Raw genomic sequence first — 17,356 nt, forward strand, 5'->3', positions numbered from 1 at the left:
TCATTTGCCATACAAAGACATTTTCTCTTTATAGAAAAAAAATTAAGATTTTCTGAAGAAAGCAGGACCTCTTAGGAACATGTAAAGTGAGTTACAGAAATATGTTTAAGATTTTGTGGATCTCTTCTGTTGCACAGTGTGTGGGGCATGGGGATAGGATTTTGCTTATATAAATAGGTGGCTGTGTTCCCAGTTAGATGAAAATATTTTAATATTTGGAACCTTCTTTTCAAAACAAAAACGAAAGCAGTATTGTGATATTGGCATTCATTTAGCGCTTACTGAATAAACGGACTTTTGGAAATCATAGTTTCTTTTTGGTAACTAGCATAGTATTAAATTTAAGGATAGTGAATGCCTAAAATTCACTGTAACTGGTGTTATAATATTTTGTATAGTGTGTAGTATTATAATGTGTAGTTCCTATGAGAATTTAGACTTTGATTATTTTGTGGCATTGAAGTTAAATGTTCAATTCAAGATTCTGGTTCAGATCTATATGTATATATAAATCCTATGTATTTTTAAAGCATAAGCTAAAGTTACTTTCTTTTACTATGACAAGGCTCATAGCAGACTATAATAAATGCCAGCGTTTTTGTTTGCCTGGGAATATATTTTGTGTGAGCATTAAAATAAAATCGTAAATAATGGATTTAAATAGAGTGGAATCTGGGAGGTAAAATGGAAAACTTGACTTTTTGTTTTCCTTAATGCTTTGTCCCTCACTTTTCAGATATGTGCTGATTTGGAGTAGGGAGTAATAGCCAACTTTTAGTGTTCTGAATATTTTTCTTTTAGAGAATATTTGGAGAAGCCGCTGAAAAAAATTTATATCTCTCTCAGTTGATTATATTGGATACACTGGAAAAATGTCTTGCTGGGGTAAGTAAATCTGAAATAGACAGATTTTGTGAATTCAGTTTTGAGAATGATCTGATGTACCAAAATGTATATGGACAAGAAAAGTCATATGGATTTTTTTGTCTAAGACATATGAATATGAGTTTTGTTAACAGAGCTAACAGAGTATAGACAAGTTTTCAAGAGAAACTTATTTTCTTATCTTTTGTAAATAGATACTAAGTTTATTTATAAAGTGCTAAGCTTGGGCCACATATCACAGGTTTTTTTGAAAAGATTTTCTGAAAAAAGCCACTATCTGACTTAGTTAATGTCTCCAGATACTGTTAGGCCGGTAGCATGGCTTAGCTGTGGAAAGATGTGATGTGAAGACCAGGAGTAATCTTGTCTCTTCCCCCGTTTTAATATTTTATCTGGTTTTAGTGTTTTACTTTTCAAATCTATATAAAAGGGGACTTTTAAAAATTACAATTATACCTATTGCTGATGGATCTACCATGAGAACACTCGTCACATGTAAATATGAACACACAAAATAGATGTGGAGGAGTAGTCGAGTACAAAACCGTTCTTTCTTAGGTTTCCTCTGAATAGTTACCTCATTATGTCTCAACCATGACTTAATTAGAATTTGTCAAGAATATTTTTGTTGTATAAAGCAAGGTGCTTCTGTACTTTAGCAGCCTTAATTCTTACTGGGACATGGTAGGAGATACCTCCACCTTAAATGTCTATTCAGTGAATATTAGAATTTAAATTATTATATTCTTTCTTCTTTGGCGCATCTTTTGCTTTTATTCAGAATTGCTCTGTATTCTGTGTGCTACAGTTTTCTGCAGTAAACCTTGCTGGGAGGGACTTGGAGATGAGGACTGACTGTGTGGTTGAGAAGAGAGGGAATGGTCAGCAGTGTTTGAGGAAGGGGGAGAGTTCGGAGTTGGAAAAAATAATCACATTCACTCCACTCTACATCCTGAGAAAAGAGTCGTATTTGAGACTGCAGGCCACCAAACCTAAGCATAATGTGTTAAACTCTTTTTTTGATCCTTCACCATATTTCAAAATTGTTAGTGTTTTTAAGTTTTCTACTTAAAAATGGAGGGTGAGCTAGTTCTGTTTCTAGCCTCATTGCGCTCTATTAATTTGCGATGTGTTGTTCATCATTCATAAAATGCAGTGAAAGAGCAGAAGCACTGTTAAATAGGATGATGTAATTGTGAAGATGGACAGTTTTTAAACTTGTCCTGAATCAGTTCTCTGTATTTGTCTTGTTGCTTTGATTGTGAATACCAGTATATGAGGTGTATCCATGTTTGATACCTGTCCTTGGGTAGGGTGGGTTTATTGCCTCTTTCAGTCCTATAACTCTTTTCTGTTAACCTTTGTAACTGAGAGGTAATGGTCAGTATATTTTGGAGAATGATTACTGCTATTATTGGCTCTTGTTTAATTGATACTCTTTGGAGATAGCCTAACTGAAACTCTAATAAATGGGCTTGGTATAACTTATATAATACATAAGATGTATGTTACTTTGCTGTGTTCTACCATTGAAAATGTATGAGTTTTTTCACTAAATTTATGATTAAAAAATAATGTTATTCATATTATCAAACAGTTGTGTTTTTCAGGATTGCCTTCAATGATTTTATGGTTTTCTGTTGATTTTAATTTTTAGTTTGAAGTAAGCCAAGGTAGTTTTGGAAGAACTGAGCCTACAAGTGCGTGTTTATCATATAAGTTGGAATAACTAAATGAAAATGATCAAATATTTACGAAAATCATATTATAAGTAAAATTTTGTAGAATTTGAGGAATCTTTGTTTTTACATATATGACCATAATTCAAAAGATTGACTACTTCTGTAATTATTACTTGTTCATTAATTGGAGTTTCAACATTTCTGTTGTTTGGCCTATAAAATACAGGAATCACACTTGAATTTTGCAGGTTTTTATGATGTCTCTTTATTTGCTATCCATATATTTCAGTGTATTTACATCTGAAAACACTTGGATTACAATTACAGAGTCAAGCACAGCACACAGTTGTACAAAATTTTGTTCTTTGTCATCATGCTTGGTGTATCAAAGTTGTCATTCTTATACGAATATTAGCTGTTAGGTGACATGGAACAGTGTATTTGCAGGAGAGCTTATCCATTGGTTATTTTGTTGATTGTAGAGATTTGCTTTGTAAAGGAGAGATCTTTGGGTTAACGCCAAAGTTATCAGGCTTGGTGTGTCATTAATGTTGGGACCACCTGGCAATATGCGCTCCTGATGTGATAGAAGATGAACTTTACTGAATTACCTGAAGTGTTTAACCTGAATCTAATCAGACTATTAGATTTAGGTCCCAGCTACAGAAAATACAGTAACTAGAAAAACAAGGCACACTACTAAGAAATAATCGAATCCACAATATGAAACATTTTGTAAGGCCCATTTTCTTAAATAAATCAATGTTACCAAAAATAAAGATGAAGTATAAGGAGTGTGTGGTGGGGAGAGATAGTTTTAGAATAAAGAGAGTAAAAGAATCATGCTGCAATCATTTGAATCTTTTTGGGTGCCTGATTGAATTAAAAAGAAGCTATGAGGGACATTTTGGGGGCAGTTGGGGAAATTTGAATATAGATTGGGTATTAGCTCATATAAGGGGAATTGGTTTTGTTGTTGTTGTTTTTCTTTGGTGTGAGGATTGTATTGAAGTTATTATATTGGAGAATGTCCTTCCTTTTGAGTGATGCTGAAGTACCTATGGATGAAGTGTTATAATGTTTGTAACTTATTCTGAAATGGCTCGACCAAAACAAAATTATCTGTAGTAAGTACATATATGTCTGTTTTGGGCAGTCCTCTAAAAGGCAGGTGTGATTGCCCATCCAGGAATTTATTTGGATTTGAGACAGAAGACACAATGCACTCACAGTTGAATATGAATAAGGTTTATTTAGAACTCATAACAAACTTGGGATTCCCAGGAGTGGGAAGGCTTATGTAGGAATTTGGTGAACAGGGAACAAACAAGAGTGATGGTGGTGGTGGTGGTAGTGTGGGAGATGATGCTAGGGAGGATGGGTGAGGCTTTCATTATGATGAAGAGGTCAAAGATAGAACCCTTCTCTTTATGAGACTAACTATAGATGAATACGGTAAACACAATGAAATATTAACAATTATTGAATCTAGGTGATGAATGTATTATTGTATTGAATTATGGTATGAATATATTATTGTCCATTATGGCATTTCAAGTCTAATGTATGTTTTGAAAATTTTCATAGCAGAGAATCTTTACATGTAAATTTAAGAAAGTTTTAGGATTATGTGATTATTTCTATTTTAGCAACCAAAGGACACAATGAGATTAGATGAAACAATGCTGGTGAAACAGTTGCTGCCAGAAATCTGCCATTTTCTTCACACCTGTCGTGAAGGAAACCAACATGCAGCTGAACTTCGGAATTCTGCATCTGGGGTTTTATTTTCTCTCAGCTGCAACAACTTCAATGCAGTGTTCAGTCGCATTTCTACCAGGTTAGTGTGTAAATCTACAAAGGATCATTGTAAGTAATATAATTTTAGAAGTAAGTAATATAATTTTAGAAATCTTTCGTCTGCATAAAAATAGAAAGTTGACAGAAATGAATTTGACTTGGGCTTTTGTAAAAATTTTGTGCATTGATTTCTTTGAAATTTCTGTTGTGCAATATTATGATATTGATGTGTACAATTAAATGTGAGTACTCTTAGGAGATTGAAAGTCCAAATTTTAGGAAAATATATCACCCATGATCAGGTTTTTGCTTTTAACACTAGGTATGAGTTTTTGGTTGAGCTTTCTAACATTTTATTCCTTTAAATGGAATTAGCTAATCAGAATAACTGAGAAGAGTAGTCAGAGTCTAATGACCTCATAGCTCTGTTCTTTATCACAAGATGCTAAGTTACGAAACGAAAACAAAACCTAGCAATATGGAAGCACAAGGCAGTGAGTAATTTGCAAAATAGACTAAAGTGGACTGTGTTCTAAGTGTATGAATTGTAAAAGCTCCTTTTTTTTTTTTTTAGTGTTTACAGCATATATTGTGCTGTTTTATCCTCATAGTATCTCTGAAATGTAGGTGGTTCTTCTCCCAGTTTCCAGATAAGCAGACTAGTACCCAAAGAATTTATCAAGGCTGTATGTCAGACAATGGAGAACCCAAAATTTTAAAGTCAGACCAGTCAGTCTATTAGATTCATTATACCAGGCTACTACTTTATACTTTGATTTTAACCATATTTTTAATGAAATCTTTCAATAATATTTTTATTGTTGTGCTTCAGATTTATATGATAAATATGATTTAAGCTTTTATTGATTAAAAATCATCATGTGACCATCAGTCGTGATATGCTATAGATGAGAAGAAATTGGCATGTAGATGGTACTCTATGGAGTAGAATTAGATGGTAGCAAGTAATTCTGGTACTTGCTTTCTTACAAATGATTTGCCTATCTTATGCAAGGACAGTCAAGTGGGTCCTTAATTATGACCAAGTAGGGAGTATAACATAGAAATGATGCTAGGCAATAATATTTTTCAGTCCCTCTTCAGAACTGGTGCAAAAAAAAATTAAAATTTTATTTAATGGTGTAATAAGATTGATAATATTAGGTATTGTTTATACAATAGAACATTGTCTTCATGAAATTTTTGAGTAATAACACTTTATATTCTGAGTAATATTAAATTAGTTGAAGAAGCGAGGTAACTGACACCTAGGGAAGACGTGGTATGAACATAATAAAAAAGAGCAAAAACCCCTTCTTTGTTTAAATGACTACTGCACCAGCTTACTATTTGAAATAATCTTACAGAAAATTATCAGAAGAATAAATTGGGGTTTTTTTGGTCTATCCAAGTATGAATTGCTTTATAAAACACAAGAAATATGCCACCTTTAAAAAAACTCTAGAAATTTTTTAGTCACCAAAAGTTTCATTTTGTAGGGTTTTGCAGCATTAGCACATGTAAATATAGACACCTTTCGTGTATTTCCTGAACCTGGTTCACAGTTTCCAGAAGAGAAGTTAAATGTCTCCAAAATCAGCCAGTTTCTTTAGCTTTCAGGGGACAGACTGCTCAGAAATGGGATCTATGAAATACATCTTTCAGATGACGGCATTTGCTGTTTAAGTTCACTTGTGCCAGAAATAGGAGCTGATCTTGTTCGAGGACCACTCACCTGAAAGACCATTCTGACGGTTTAATTTAGATACAGATATCTTACGGCACTGCTATCCTAGCATTAGGTGGCCTAAAATATGTAAGTGATTAGAATGGCAGCTTCTTTCTGAAGATTGAGTTGATATCTCATTTATATTAGATGAACCAATATCATGAACATTTATGTTGTTTGACAATTCTACCTATCCACAAATGTTTCTCTTTTAGAATTAACATTAGCTTTTGATATTTCTCTTTTGTTTTTCTTAATGTTTATTTATTTTGAGAGAGAGCGAAAGAGTGGAGGAGAGGAGAGGCAGAGAGAGAGGGAGAGAGAGAATCCCAAGCAGGCTCCTCACTGTCAGTGCAGAGCCTGATTCAGGGCTCGATTCCATAAACCATGAGATCATGACCTGAGCTGAAATCAAGAGTCTGGACCCTTAACCAACTGAGGCTGGCACCCCTAGCTTTTGGTATTTCTGTCCTTTGATTTTTTTTTTTAAGGAATATGTACTACAGATCTTAGGATACGGTTATTATTCTGCTGAAGTATATACATGTTCTGTGGCTCATAATACTCTTTTATGTAGAAGATAAGCTGCTTCCTCCACAGAATTATGGCACACTTGCACTAGATCTAATTGTTTTGTAGTGGAGGGAGGGCTGTGGGATAAGGCCATAAGACTTATAATCACAAGACTCTGATTTTTTTTAAAGTTTATTTATGAAGAGAAAGAGAGAGAATGAGTGGGGAAGGAGGAGAGAGAGGGGTACAGAGGATACAAAGCAGACTCTGTGCTGGTAGCAAAGAGCCTGATGTGGGGCTTGAACTCACGAACCAGGAGATCGTGACCTGAGCTGAAGTCGGATGCTTAACTGACTGAGCCACCCAGGTGCCCCAAGACTCAGTGGTTTTTAAAAGTTCTATTTGATTCTTTTACTAATCTTTTTTTTTTAATGGTTTCTTATTCTTCTTAATACTTTTACATTTCTTATATGGCTATACAAATTAAAAAAAAATTTTTTTTAATGTTTTATTTTTGAGAGAAGAGACAGCGTGAGCAGGGGAGGGTCAGAGAGGTAGACACAATCTGAAGACAGGCTCCAGGCTCTGAGCTAGCTGTCAGCACAGATCCCGACATGGGGCTTGAACCCCCGAATCATGAGATCATGACCTGAGCAGAAGTCGGACGCTTAACCGACTAAGCCACCCAGGCACCCCTTATATGGCTATAAAAATTTAAAACATACTATACTTATTTTATATTCTCTTAAGATTGATCTCATAATGCTTGGATGTGCCAACTCTCATTCACAGTGAATGATTTCTTCTCTCTTTTGTAAACTTGGATTGCAAAGTCATCTTTAGTGCACATCTCTATTTTCTTTGGGAATCTCATTTACTTTTTTAATTTTTTTCAATGTTTGTTTATTTCTGAAGGAGAGAGAGCATGAGCAGGAAAGGAGGCAGAGAGAGGGAGACAGAATCTGAAGCAGGCTCCAGGCTCTGAGCTGTCAGCACAGAGCCTGACGCAGGGCTCAAACCCACTAGCTATGTGATCATGACCTGAGCCCAAGTTAGACCAACTGAGCCACCCAGGCACCCCTTTCGGGAATCTCTTGTAGCCTGGAGCTCTGTGGGTGTCCTAGTGATGGTTTTCACATTTACATTTGATTTTTCCAATTGCCCAGCTCTGGAATTACTTTTCTGGTTAATTTCTCATCCCCAGATTGTATTGATGATATAAATGTGGACCTCAAACCCTTATCAGGTAACAGCCCCGGCTGACTGTTTCCCCTACCCAAAACTTAGCCAGAGCAGACAGACATCTTGTGCTGGGAGATTTTTTCCTCCTTCTACCCTCCCCTCATTCTTTGACTCTCTCTTCAGCCCTCCTTTAAGGAATTGCATGGTTCTTGCTAGTCATTTCTTTTCTCAGGGTCCCTATTTTACTCCCTATATTATTAAGGTATAAAGGTTTTGTATCCAGTCCTGTGTCGATGTTAGCCCCAAACCCCTAGGGTAAGGAGAGGAAAAAGCCTAACCACCTTTGTTGCAAGATAAGACCATGTCATCAAAATCATCTCTGGTTTTCATTTTCCTCTTCATTTCTGGACCTGGGTGGATGGGTGGTGCTTGGGGAGGAGGGGTGTTTGTTTTCTTTAATTTCTATACATTTTATGTATTTATTTTAATTTATATTTTTAAAATTTTTATCTTTATTTTATTTTTGAGAGAGAGACAGCGTAAGCGGGAGAAGGGCAGAGAGTGAGGGAGGCACAGAACCTGAAGCGCGCTCCAGGCTCTGAGCTGTCGGCACAGAACCCCAAGATAACACCAAAGTTGGACGCTCAATTGACTGAACACCTAGGTGCCCGCACCCCTATTTTAATTTTTTTAAATGTTTGTTTTTGAGAGAGATACAGGGACAGAATCTGAGCAAGGGAGGGGCGAAGAGAGAAGGAAACACAGAATCTGAAGCAGGCTCCAGGCCCTGAACTGTCAGCACAGAGCCCTACGTGGGGCTCGAACTCCTGAACTGTGAGGTCATGACCTGAGCCAAAGTTGGATGCTTAACCAACTGAGCCACCCAGGCGCCCCTCTTTTATTTCTATATATTTTAAATATCTTTTTGTTATTGTTCAGTTTACCTGGTTTTTCTAGATGTTTTACTGATAAGTTTTCCATTTCACTTCTTTTGCTCAAACTATCCTTTGATTTCTGTGTTTCGGAAATGACATTTAAGCTTCACAAAACACCCCTTCCCTATGGAAATACTGGGCTGCATAAATAAACTTTTCTTCCGTTTTTCACAAATAACCACAAGAGTCAGCTCTTCAAAAGTTTGGTGTTGCTGATTTATTGAGTTGTGTTTCCTGAGGAATCCTATTCCATATTTCCGAGGTTCTTTGCAGCCACCGTGGGGTTTTAAGCCTGTAAATCAGTGTTGAGGACCTTCTCACTCCTGGTGTGAACTGCTAAGCGTTTCTCACCCATATGATGTGAAGAACTTCAGTGTAAGTGCGCAGAGTAATTTTAACGTTAGCTGTACATCTGCAGGCTAACGTGAGTAGAAGAGGAATCTGAGAAGGAAGAAATTGATTGATTTCATTTTTAGCAAGTGAAGGTTTAGTAGGATGGTTAATGCCAACTTAGGACTGCATTGAAATGGTTACAGCCCAACCTAATATAATAAGAGTTTGTAGTACTTGTGCCTTTTCACCATCTTTCTGCATTTATGAACATTAGTAATTCCATTTATCTGCCTACATTTGATATCTATTAATTGAAATAATGAATATGCCTCATTAGGTAGCACAACTCAATACATTAACAATATCAACTTTCAAAATGCTGACTCAGAAGTTGTTAGTGAAAACTGGAGGAGAAATTTTTATTCAGACTTAAGTGAATTTATCAGTTAAAAAATATCCATATTTGTTAAGTGTTAAAATTTTCTACAGTTGTGATAATTTCATATTTAGTATAAATGAAATTTTGGGGTTTAGAAAGATTTTTGCCTTTATAGGAATAAGTTTTACTGTGAAGGAGGGACATTAATCAAATAATTATGTAAATACACACAGATTGTGAAAATTGCAACGGATAAAGGCTTACTCATTTTTCAATATGAAGTAAATATATCTTATAAATGTAGATAAAATACCATTCATTTTTCTGAAGTCTAGTTGATGTAGCCAGAAGGTAATAAAATTGTATAATTTAAAATTTGAATTGAAAATTTTTTTTTATTACAGAAAAAGTTCAAAACTACACAGAGAGAGAATAGTATTTCAAATACTTAGGCATCTTTGCTTCTGCAGTTATCCACATGCTATGATTTTTTTAAAAAAGTGAAATCTGTATATAGTTAAGGTATACAACGTGGCGATTTGATTGATGTGTACACTGTTAAGTCTACTGGATTATCTTGGTTTTTTTTCATCATATCCCCTGAATTAATTGTGTACCTTTAAATTTTATAAGAAATATATGTTGGGGTGACTGGGTGGCTCAGTTGGGTGAGCGGCCGACTTCACTTCAAGTCATGACGATCTCCTGGCTTGTGAGTTTGAACCTTGCTTCATGCTCTGTGCTGACAGCTTAGAGCCCGGAGCTTGCTTTTGATTCTGTGTCTCCCTCTCTCTCTGCCCCTTTCACCACTTGCGCACGCTCTCTCTCTCTCTTTCAAAAATAACTAAACATTAAGAAAAATCCTATTGTCTTATTTTTATATGTATATTTTCTCTTGTAAATTCATCATTGGGGTGAGAAGAACCTATTCATTTCAGAATTTTGGACTTTCCTTAAGATGATAAATTATTTCTGGCTTTTACTTTTCAGGTTACAGGAATTGACTGTTTGTTCAGAAGACAATGTTGATGTTCATGATATAGAATTGTTACAGTATATCAATGTGGACTGTGCAAAATTAAAAAGACTCCTAAAGGGTAGGTTTAAATGTATGATATGTGTGAAACTAATCACTTGGTAAAAAAAGAACAAAACAGTGTTTTGAATGTACAGATTTTTTTGTACTAATTGTGTTGAACTAGAACATCAAAGTGGATTTGATAATGCACATATCTTCGTGAAATGGACAGTAATTCTTAATGGTTAAAAATTTTTTGAGCCTTTGAAAACAAAAAAGTAAGTATCTTAATTCTTGGCAGTGGAAAGTTTTGTTCAACTATAATTTTTGCTTTAACAAAGAGAGCATAAAGATGCTGTTACTTAATTTTTCTAGAATTTCATTTCTTTTTTATAATATTTATTTATTTACGAGAGACAGAGAGAGAGAGAACACGAGAGGGGGAAGAATCAGAATAGGAAGCAGCTCCAGGCTCTGAGCTGTCAGTACAGAGCCTTATGTGGGGCTCAAACTCATGAGCCGTGAGATCATGACCTGACCCAAAGCTGGATGCCCAATCGACTGAGTCACCCAGGCGCCCCTAGAATTTCATTTCTTAAGGATAGCCATCGGTTATCAAAATTACCTGTTTAACTTTTGTAGTACTATAAAAGCAGATAGTTTAGCAGGATATCAAAGTGTCATTACAGAATGGAACCGGAAGATTGTGATTTTATGACAAGAGGAAGAATTGAGTCAGGAATCTCACTTCTGACATTTGTGTTTTCAGGTCTGTTAATGACTTTCTGACTGACATTATAGCATTATGAAGTCTCTTATCTTTCCAGTGCCTTTTGCTTTTTTGTATAATATTTCAGTTATAGTCCCAGATGGGGGTATTGTAATGCTTAATATGTGATTTTAAAGCTTTAGGAAATACTTTGCTTGATTATGTTAATTAAAACAGTCACAAGGAATTGAGAGAATTTTTGTGGGAAACATGAAAATTAGTATTAATCAAATAAACTGAGGATAAATCCCTAAATTCCTTTCATACAAATTGATTTTTAGTGTTCTGTAATATTGAATTCTGTCTAATTTAAATGTGAAATCTTATAGTATTATGATTCACACTTTTTAATTTTCTTTGTATATTAAGGAATTATGAAAAATGTTTTTAATGTCTGACCTTAAGATGTAGTTATATTAACTTTGAAAATCACAACAGTTCTGCAGTTATTGTCAAAACACTTTGTTTATACTTTTTTTTTTTGAGAGAGAGACAGAGAGTGCGAGCACATGGGGGAGGGGGAGAGGGCGAGGGAGACAGAATCCAAAGCAGGTTCCAGGCTCCCAGCTGTCAGCACAGAGCCCGACATAGGGCTTGAACTCACGAACCATGAGATCATGACCTGAGCTAAGATTGGACGCTCAACCAACTGAGCCACCCAGGCGCCCCTGTTTAGTTTTCTTAACATTTGCTTTAAACTCAATAACTTATTGACCAGAGATGTAAAAAGGCTTTATCTGTATAGATCAATATTATAAGACTCTGCTCTATTACTGATTTTTGGGCAGTACTGTTATAAAAGCAAGCAACAATTAAATCACTTTCAGTAACTTTACTAAAGAAAAAAAAATGGATTATTTTAGCTATTATGTTAAGTGGACAGCAATTGTTTCAGACTATAATAAACCACAAATCAATTCACAGTTGAAATTTTAAGGTCTTAGTATCTATCATTAAGCATTAAATAGTTAAGGATGATAAAATTTAGAGATTTTCTCTCTATATATATAAAACTGCAGAAGTATATGTGAGGTTTTGTGATTTTTCATAACTGTTTAGGAACATTTCAGAAATCTAAGGGACAACTGGGTGGCTCAGTTGGTTAAGTATCCATCATGTCTTGTGGTTTTTGAGCTTGACCCCCATATGGGGCTCTACACTGACAGTGTGGAGCCTGCTTGGAGGCTATTCTCTCTCTCTCTCTCTCTCTCTCTCTCTCTCTCTCTCTCTCTCTCTCTCTCTCCCCCCTTCCTCCTCCCACTCCGTCTCTCCCCCCTCTCCCTCCCCCTTTCCCCGTGCCTCCCCCACTGTGTGTGTGTATAATTCTATTAAAAAAAAAGGAAATCTAGTTCTAGTTGTCCGTGAGTAGGTGTTTGTTTTAAAACATCAGATTTCTTGGAAATGTTTAATCTGTAATAATTAAATCATTCTCCATGTTCAAATAAGAGAAACTAAATGTGTTAAAAAATGACTCTTTTTATTGTGATAAGTCATCCTCATTGGAACACAGCCTCCTCATGAACATAAATTTAGTATTTAGCTGATAAATGTGTAAACAATAAAAAAGCTGATATGAAATAGGCCAGCAGAAGATGGCTCTAGGTGAGTGGTGAAAGGACTGGAAACTGCAGTATGAGTAGTAAAATTAGTAATATTTTTTTTGTCCTGTTTTTATAATGTATATTTATTTTTGAGAGAGAGAGAGAGAGACAGAGAGTTGAGCAGGGGAGGGGCAGAGAGAGAGGTGACACAGAATCCAAAGCAGGCTCCAGGCTCCGAGCTGTCAGCACAGAGCCCGACATGGGGCTCGAACCCACGGACTGTAAGATCAGGAGCTAAGGTCAAGTTGGACACTTACTTAACTGACTGAGCCACTGAGGAGCCCCTAATAATGTGTTTTAAATTCACTCCAACTGCATTTGTTGAGAAGTTGTGTGCAAGAAACCATGCTAAGTGCTAGGTTTACAGAGATTGAGATCTGTCTCTGTGGAGCACATGGCCTGGTTTATGAGGCAAATATACTATTGTCAAATCATTTGCAGAGTAATGTGCCAAACTCCGAAAGGGTAAGCGTAGAGTGAGGGAAGAGGTATGTATTTGTTTGGGGGTGGGACTGTTAAGAGGAAAAGAGCGAGATGGCGTGGCGTGAGGGTGGGCCAGAGCGTATTAGCAAAGGGATGGTGACGTTTGTTGCATGTCCAGCCTGGGCCACACATCATCCTGTGCAGTTTAATGCCTTTTGTCATCGATGCTTACAGTCACCCTCTGAAGCAGATAGTTGTATTATCATCCCCTGTGTAAATGAGGCATTGAGTCCTAAGTAACATTTCCGAGATCAGACAGCTGGTCAGTGGCAGGGTCAGATTCATATCACATCTGCCCATCTCTGGAGCCAACGGTTATATCATTGTGCTGATGGGTTATGTGGCTTTATTTTAGTGCCCATGGGAAGAGATGGAAAAAGGTTTAAGGTGGATCCGTATCTTATTTTAGATACACCACTTTGCTTGAAATTTGCAGGATGGCTTGGTAGAAGATTGCATCTTGGGACTTGGTTGTCTGATTGAGTAAGAAATGCGAGTGAGAAATGAAGGTAATGCATTGGATGGAATGGGACCAATTTGATCATGGTATTTAGGAAGTAGAGTGTACAAAAGATGTAAAACACATCACCTGACATGTGATCTATTTATTTATTTAGATACGTGACGTTAAAGAGAAGTATCACCAAGTATTACGGAATAAGCTGATTAAAGCAGGAAAGGAGCAGAAGGGTTGGTTGCAGTGTGGGAGGTAGCCAGGAAAATCATAAACTTAGTTTTACGTTTGCTGACTTTGAGGTGTGGGTAGGCTGTCCAGTCAGAAACTTGTATAACAAGAGTAATCAAAGATACATACATTAGACTCGAGAGAATAGATTACTGTGTATAACACATTCAAGATGTCGCAAAGGTAAGGTTAAGGACCACGGGAAGGAAAAAAGGCCCAAGAGCCCTGAGAAGTAAATGCCGTCATATGGAAATCAAAGGAGAACAAGAGCAGGGAGAGTTGGAGGGATGCGTTTTAAAACTGACTTAGAGAGCAAGTCGCTCATTTGCAAGTCCAGAACAATACGACATTTAAATTGTTTAGACTATTTTATTACTTGAAGACTCATCTCTATCTTAGAAATATATTTATATAAATATGGTGAGTACCTGTATCCCTTCATTAAAAGTCCATAGGGGGCAACAAAAACAAAAATAAACGAGAGACCACACCAGGTTAAGAGCTTTTGTACAGCAAAAGAAACAACAACAAAATGAAAAGGCAGCTTACTGAATGGGAGAAAAATATTTGCAAATCATATACTCGTAAGAGGTTCGTATAAAATATATGTATAAAACTCATTCAACTCAGTAGCAAAAAAAAAAAAAATGTCATTAAAAAGCAGGCAGAGGACCTGAATAGAATCCGTTCCCAAGAAGACATGTAGGTGGCCAACAGGTATATGAAAAGATGCTCAGCATCACTAATATCAGGAAAACGCAGATTAAAACCACAAGGAGTATCTCCTCACGTCTCTTAGAGCGGCTTCTATCCGAACAACAAGGCATAGTAGATGTTGGGGAGGAGGAGACCCCAAACGCTGTGGGTGGGGAAGGAGAGCGTGCGGCCGCCAGGCCAGACCGTGTGGAGGCGCCTCAGGAAATTAAAGGTAGAACTGCGGTATGATCCAGCTGTTCCGCTTCTGGTTATTTATCCAGAGAAAATGAAAACATTAACTTGAGGACATACATGCACCTGGTATTGATTGCAGTATTATTTTCTAATAGGGAAGATAGATACAGAAACAACTTAAGTATCTATTGACTGGTGAATTGGTAAAGAAGATATATAGATATGTATTTAACATGTGCATATGTGTTTATATATTTATATAAAATAGTGTATATGTAAAATATGAAAATATACTTTTATATTCATACATAAAATATATATAAATGTTTATATGTAAGTTATATATCTATAAAATGGAAGATATATAATATATATTGAAATCAAATGTCAGTCGTATAAAAAGAAAGAAATCTTACCATTTGTGACAACATGGATAGATCTTAAGGGAATTATGCTACAAGAAAGACAAATACCATATGATCTCCTTGTATGTGGAATCTTAAAAAAAAAACAAGAAAAACAACCAAATTCATAGATACAGAGAACGGATTAAGATTTGTGGTTGTCAGAAGTGGGGAAAGGGGGGTTGGCAAAATGATTGGAATTGGTTAAACGGTACAAACTTCCAGTTATAAAAAGTCATGGGGGTGTAATGTACAGCACGGTGACTCTAGTTAATTGCATATTTGAAGCTTGCTAAGAGAATAGCTTTTAAAAGTTCTCATCACAAGAAAATTTTGTAACTATGGATGTTTACTAGACTTATTATTATCATTTTACAATATATACAAATACTGATTCATTATGTTGTATGCCTGAAACTAATATCATGTTGTTTGTCAGTTATACCTCAGTTAAAGTCCATAGGGGCACCTGGTGGCTTAGTCAGTTAAGCATCTGACTTCAGCTCAGGTCATGATGTCATAATCTGTGAGTTCAAGCCCCTTGTCAGGTTCAGAGACTGGAACCTGCTTCAGGTTCTGTGTCTCCCTCTCTCTCTGCCCCTCCCCTTCTTGCTTTCTCTCTCTTTCAAAAATAATAAACATAAAAAATGTTTAAACGTCCATAGGTGGAGTTCCCTGCCAAGGGACTGTTACACTAAAATAGTTCATAGAAGGCTCATCTTTTCCATGTATAAATTTTTTTGTAGATGTAAGAAGCACATTGATGGAAGAGGAAATTAAAATATCTAAGATATTCATGTGGAGAAATGTTTAGTCTTGTTTTAAAAATGCAGTCTACTGTTTTGAACAATCATATGAGCAAAATGGAAACAAATATGTTCAATGATGAAAAGGATGTGAAAGTGGCATTTGGCCCAACCCTTCTGCAAGTCAGCTTGGCAGTATTTATTAAGAACTTTGAAAAATATGCATCTCTTCGACCAGTTAGTTCTACTTCTAGAAATTACCCTAAAGAAATGAACATTAATTTGGAAATGATTTGGATGTAAAAGTGTTTATAGGGGCCCCTGGGTGGCTTGGTCATTTGAGTGCCCGGCTCCTGGCTTCAGCTCCGGTCCTGATCCTGGGGTCATGGGCTTGGACCCCTGTGATGGGTTCCGTGTTGGGTGTGGAGCCTGCTCAGGATTCTCTTTCTCCCTCTGCCTCTCTCCCCTATTTGTGCTTTCTCTCTCTCTTGCTCGCTCAAAAAAGGTGTTTATTAGCTCTATTTATAATAGTGAAATATTGGAGATATCTTTTTATTTATTTTTTTGAGAGAGAGAGCATATGCTCAAGTAAGGAAGGAGCGAGGGGGGAGGAAGGAGGGAAGGGGAGAGAGAGAGAGAGAGAGAGAGAGAGAGAGAGAGAGAGAGGTAGTCTCCATGCTCAGCATAAAGCCTAACACGGGGCTGAATGCTATGACTCCAGCATCATGACAAAGCCTCAAGAGTCAGACACTTAGCCGACTGAACGCCCCAGGTGTCCCAGTATTGGAAATACCTTTTTTTTTGTTTCACTTTTATTTTATTTTATTTTTAAATAGTTTATTGTCATATTGGTTTCCATATAACACCCAGTGCTCTTCCCTACAGGTGCCCTCCTCCATCACCACCACCTCTTCCCCCACCCCTTCAACCTTCTGTTCCTTTTCAGCATTCAGTAGTCTCTCAGGTTTTGTGTCCCTCTCTCCCCCCAACTCTCTTTCCCTCTTCCCCTCCCCCTGGTTCTCCATTAGGTTTCTCCTGTTCTCCTGTTAGACCTATGAGTGCAAACATACGGTATCTGTCCTTCTCCACCTGACTTATTTCGCTTAGCATGACACCCTCGAGGTCCCTCCACTTTGCTACAAATGGCCAGATTTCATTCTTTCTCATTGCCATGTACACTCCATTGTATATAAACCACATCTTCTTGATCCATTCATCAGGTGATGGACATTTAGACTCTTTCCATGATTTGGCTATTGTTGAAAGTGCTGCTACTAACATTGGGGTACATGTGCCCCTATGCATCAGCACTTCTGTATCC

The 17,356-nt window shown here is 36.6% G+C and overlaps 1 protein-coding gene across 9 annotated transcripts in view; it reads left to right on the forward strand.

The window, feature by feature from the left end:
* Window positions 1-17,356, forward strand: part of NF1 (neurofibromin 1) — a 289,146-nt gene that overhangs the window by 92,628 nt on the left and 179,162 nt on the right. For all 9 annotated transcript variants that reach the window (XM_029926741.1, XM_029926740.1, XM_029926738.1 and 6 more), the window contains 3 exons: window positions 802-885; window positions 4,217-4,407; window positions 10,429-10,535. In XM_029926741.1, the coding sequence (XP_029782601.1) occupies window positions 802-885; window positions 4,217-4,407; window positions 10,429-10,535 (382 nt within the window). The remainder of the gene's footprint in view (window positions 1-801; window positions 886-4,216; window positions 4,408-10,428; window positions 10,536-17,356) is intronic.

Source organism: Suricata suricatta, chromosome 17, assembly GCF_006229205.1.
Source record: "Suricata suricatta isolate VVHF042 chromosome 17, meerkat_22Aug2017_6uvM2_HiC, whole genome shotgun sequence".
Classification (NCBI taxonomy): domain Eukaryota; kingdom Metazoa; phylum Chordata; class Mammalia; order Carnivora; family Herpestidae; genus Suricata; species Suricata suricatta.